The following is a 4,332-nucleotide window of genomic DNA, read 5'->3' as shown; positions in this document are numbered from 1 at the left end:
GATGCCTCCAGGGATAGAGCTCATTGTTAACCAAACGTCTGGAAGAAATGGCCATTTGTAAACCGACGCATAGCGTTCTTCCATCGGAACGCTTCAACAGTCTTTTTTTTCTATTTTTTTTTAAATCCCTAACTTTTGCCTGGACCGCCCTTTCGGGTTTTCAGTCCACCGGGAATATATTCCTTTATTGTGCCCCTAATTTTTGCCTGGATCGCCCTTTCGGGTTTTCAATCCACCGGGACGCTCTCTATTGCCTAAGCCGCCTTTTCAGGTTTTCAGCTTAGCGAGCTTTTTTTGTATTTTTTTTTTGTATTTTTGGACTCTGACAGCGTCTTGCTCAAGGCAGAAGTCCTCTCCATAGTGCTTAGCCCTGTTTCTCTTCCGGAGTGTAACCGTTCTCAAGGCGGATGTTGACGTACGCTTCATCTACTCAAGAGTTCAAAGCGAGTGTGTTTGTTGTTTACACTTTTCAAAAGATGTAAAAAAAAGTTTTGTATTTTGAAATTTTTGCTTCAAGTATTGCCATCAAAAATAGAAGAAATTTTGCAAACAGAATAAATGAGAATTCGAAGTAAATGACACATGCTCAAATTTGATGAATTGAGTGGTGGCCTACCAATGGTGTGGCTCCACGGATCTTTGAAAATTTTGGAAAATGGTAAATATAAAGGAAAGGTACATTTAACACAATAACCGTTATTCTCCCTGGCAACTTTGAATTGCCCCCGTTCTGAGTCTTTCATCTGCAAATGCTTCGAATCAGAGGTCTTTTGATAACTGGATGCCCCAAGTGGACTGTGTCGGACCGGATGCAGTTACTTTGTCTTTTGATCCTTAACTTTTGCATAGATTGCCTTTTTAGGTTTTCAATCTATCAGGATAATCATTTTTGTTCATGTCTCTAGTTTTTGCTTGGACTGCCCTTTCGGGTTTTCAGTCCACCGAGACGCTCATTTTTGCCTAAGACGCCTTTTCAGGTTTGCGACTTATCGAGCTATTATTTTTGACAGAGTATTTCTTGACTGCAACGGTATTCGTAGGACGTGCGAGTTTGTCGCCATCCATAGTTGTAAAAGTATTGCACACGAGCCTTCATAGTTAGGCGTCCACTTGCCCCTAGAGTCTGGTTAGAAAGTAGTACAAAGTTCCCTTCTTGAAATTCATGGAGACGAACCTTTTCGTTAGAAGCTTGTTTAAAACCTCTTTTGATATATTTGTATAAGGTCGTCATGCGTTTAAATTCAATCAAGCTTGGATTCCAGCAGAACTCCTATTGACGGGACTTCGACCTCCATGGGAGGCACGACCTCCATGTTGTATATTGGGGAAGGAGGGGGGGTTGCCCCTGTTGAAATGTGTACTAAAGTATGATATCCATGCGAGGCAACGGTAACATCTCATGCCAGTCTTTGTAAGTGACTGTCATCTTCTGACAATCTTCTGGATATTTTGTTTGCAGCTTCGGCGGCTAGATGCCCCAGTATGCGAGAGATCTCATCGGGAGTCTCTTCATTCTCTTCTTCAGCTTCGGATACAAGGAACTCAACGTTGGAAGAGAGTACATGGTCAATGTGTTCAACGGGTTTATTAATGCATGATTTGATTATTGATTTTGACAAGCAAGTATAAGTTATGATTATGCAGATATTTGAGATTGATAATTTAAGATTTTTTTTTGGTTTTTTGTATTACCATTTTCCAGAAAAAAGCACAAAATAAAAAAAAAGTCGGGATCAAAACAATCTGTTTGTTAATGATGAAATACATGAAGCAAAAAGTCCTACACAAGTTCACTTTCGTCTCGTGCAGAACGAAGGGATATTTTTTAAAAGCGAAAAGCAACAAACAAACATTATTTGAACAAATAAGTAGTAGAAGGAACATCAGAAAATGACCCAATTGTAGCTATCCATTTCATGTGTCACAATACTATGTGATATAATCTGGCAGCGGATCAACTTGTACGTCCAAATTCAATCTTGGAAAGACAAGATATTGGCTTCAATCAACTTCTGAACTTCAATCTTCAAAGAGAAACAATGCTCGATGTCATGGCCGAGTGCTCCTTGATGAAAGGCACATGAGAGGTCATGTTGATACCAAATCGGCAACTCGTTAGGCACTCGAGGAGGCTTTCTAGTTTGGACAAGGTTCTTCATGAGCAAGACAGGAAGCAGCTCTACATACGTCATTGGGATTGGGTCAAACTGCATCCTTGGAGCCTGTTGTTGAGGCTGCTGTTGATGTTGGCGTTCATGCCCTTCCTGGAACTGCGGCTGCGTTAACTCGGCCTGGAGCGTTGTGATCTCTTGTTCAAACTTCTCTTTTTTTGTTTGCACGAGTGTTGTAGGTGCGAGTTGACTTTGGATGAGGACAGTCGGACCACTTTTTGAAACAGGTTGACCTTTTTATGGAAAAGTAAAAATTTGTGAGACTCGGAATTGAGACTATGAAATGCAAAATGATGCATGATGCTTATGCAAAAATAGACACATTTTTATTTATCGAAGGACTTATAAAAGTAAATTTGTAAACATTATAATTGAAAATTTCATTGACTAATTAAAGCACTACAAGATAATTCCCTTTTAACAAAACTGAGCCAAGGGATAGACTCCAAAGTACATCACAAAAAACTAGAAAATAACATAAAGTGGTGAAACAACTGGGAAACTCTTGAGCTCCTGTAGTAGACTACTCCTCGAAATCTGGGTGCGCCCCTGCAAAGAAGTCCATGCACTCCTTCTTGCTGATAAATTGTGCAAGCCTCATACTTTGAGCTTGGATCTGGGCGTCTCTCTCAATCAACTGTCGCTCTTTCTTGAGGAGCTTATGCTTATGCTGTATTATTCCCACATCCCTATATGCTACTTTGGACAGAGCTTCTTCGTACTTCCTTTTCCAATTATCACACACACGGCTTAAATCGGCCATTTTCTCCTGGTACTTCTCTTGGGTAGTAGGGGGTAGGGGTAAAGGTAGCTCCGGGGTAGTTGAGGACAAGTACCTCGGTAGAGGGTAAGGCATCCTATGCTCAGCAACTCTGTCGATAACCCATTGGGGATAGGTTTCATAGGTGAGGTCCGACTTATTCCCCAATTGATTACTATTTTTCCTGTGAATGGTATGCCAGGCTTTCTCAAATTGGTCTCTCATACCCTTGTTATCGGTGAGGTTGAGGTAGAATGTGCTCTCTAGTGCAATGTTGCAAGACTTTTCTTTCATAGGATACCCGAACTGGCGTCTAGCTAGGATAGGGTTGTAGCTAATTCCCCCATGAATACCGAGGAGAGGCACATTACCAAACTCTCCACATGAGTCAATGATGGTTCCAGTGTCGTAAGCTGGGTTGTACCAAACTACATCAACTAGAGCAAGGGACATGATTTTTTCTGAGTATATAGCTTTGTCTTTGGAGAGGTAGGATTGGGGTAGGTGTAAAATGTACCACTTATATAGTAAAGGTGCACAGCAAAGGATGGTTCCATCACCTTTCTTTGTCCTATGATGAATGGAGTGGTAAGTATTAGCAAAGAGAGTAGGGACCGTGTTCTTGGTATGGAAAATTTGGATGGCATTAGCATCGACAAAACCATTAACGTTGGGGAAAAGCACAAGACCATAGATGAGCAAGGCCAGGATAGACTCAAAAGCAAGGGTATTCTTTGCTGCAACAAAAACGTTGGCTTTATTGGTTAGGAATTTGGAAGTTAGTCCCTGGATTTTCTCTTTCCCTTTGGTAGTGAGGTTATCAGTTATGTTGGATATCTTGAGATGAAGGGCTTTTGCAATATCTGATGCCTTAGGGGCCCCCTCGAGACCACTGAAATGTATTCTGTCACGTAACGGTAAACCAACCAAGCAGGAATATTCTTCAAAGGTGGGGACAAGCTGGTAGTCCGGGAAGGTGAAGCAGTGGAAGCGAGGATCGTAGAATTGGACCAATGTCTTGAGGATCCCTTCGTCAAACTTTGTGTTGAGAATCTTGAGCAACTTCCCATGGTGAGACTGAAAACCCGCTGGATTAGTAATGACATCTCCTAAACTCCTCAAGCTTTCCAGATTTTGGCTTTGGAAGCCATACTTCTTAATACTCCTAGTTGCCATATATACAATGTTTACAACAAAAACTTGTTTAAGTCCTTCGATATTTTTCATGAGAAAAAAAATTGTTTATGAATGAATGCATGTATGCATGATTATGCTAACACAAACGGTGAAAACATGGTGACGTTTAAGGTCCATGATGATGGAGTCAGGGGTATGCACGCCATTTGGTAAGGACTATGGTTTCACTTGCACTTTGTAACAAAGGTTCTACCAAGTTCCCAA

General features: G+C 41.1%; 1 protein-coding gene across 1 annotated transcript; it reads right to left on the bottom strand.

Annotated features, from left to right (window-relative positions):
• Positions 1-1,973: 1,973 nt before the first annotated feature.
• LOC146917099 (uncharacterized) lies at positions 1,974-4,107 on the bottom strand. The gene is made up of 2 exons (XM_085721822.1): positions 2,775-4,107; positions 1,974-2,404 (listed from the first exon to the last, which is right to left on the bottom strand). Exons 1-2 carry the CDS (start codon positions 4,105-4,107, stop codon positions 1,974-1,976), a joined length of 1,764 nt encoding a protein of 587 aa, XP_085577948.1.
• Between the last annotated feature and the right edge of the window lie 225 nt (positions 4,108-4,332).

The sequence above is a fragment of the Medicago sativa genome, chromosome 6, assembly GCF_051527215.1.
Source record: "Medicago sativa cultivar Bolivia chromosome 6, Bolivia_mono, whole genome shotgun sequence".
NCBI classification, from domain to species: domain Eukaryota; kingdom Viridiplantae; phylum Streptophyta; class Magnoliopsida; order Fabales; family Fabaceae; genus Medicago; species Medicago sativa.
This window is presented reverse-complemented; position numbering and strand designations above follow the sequence as displayed.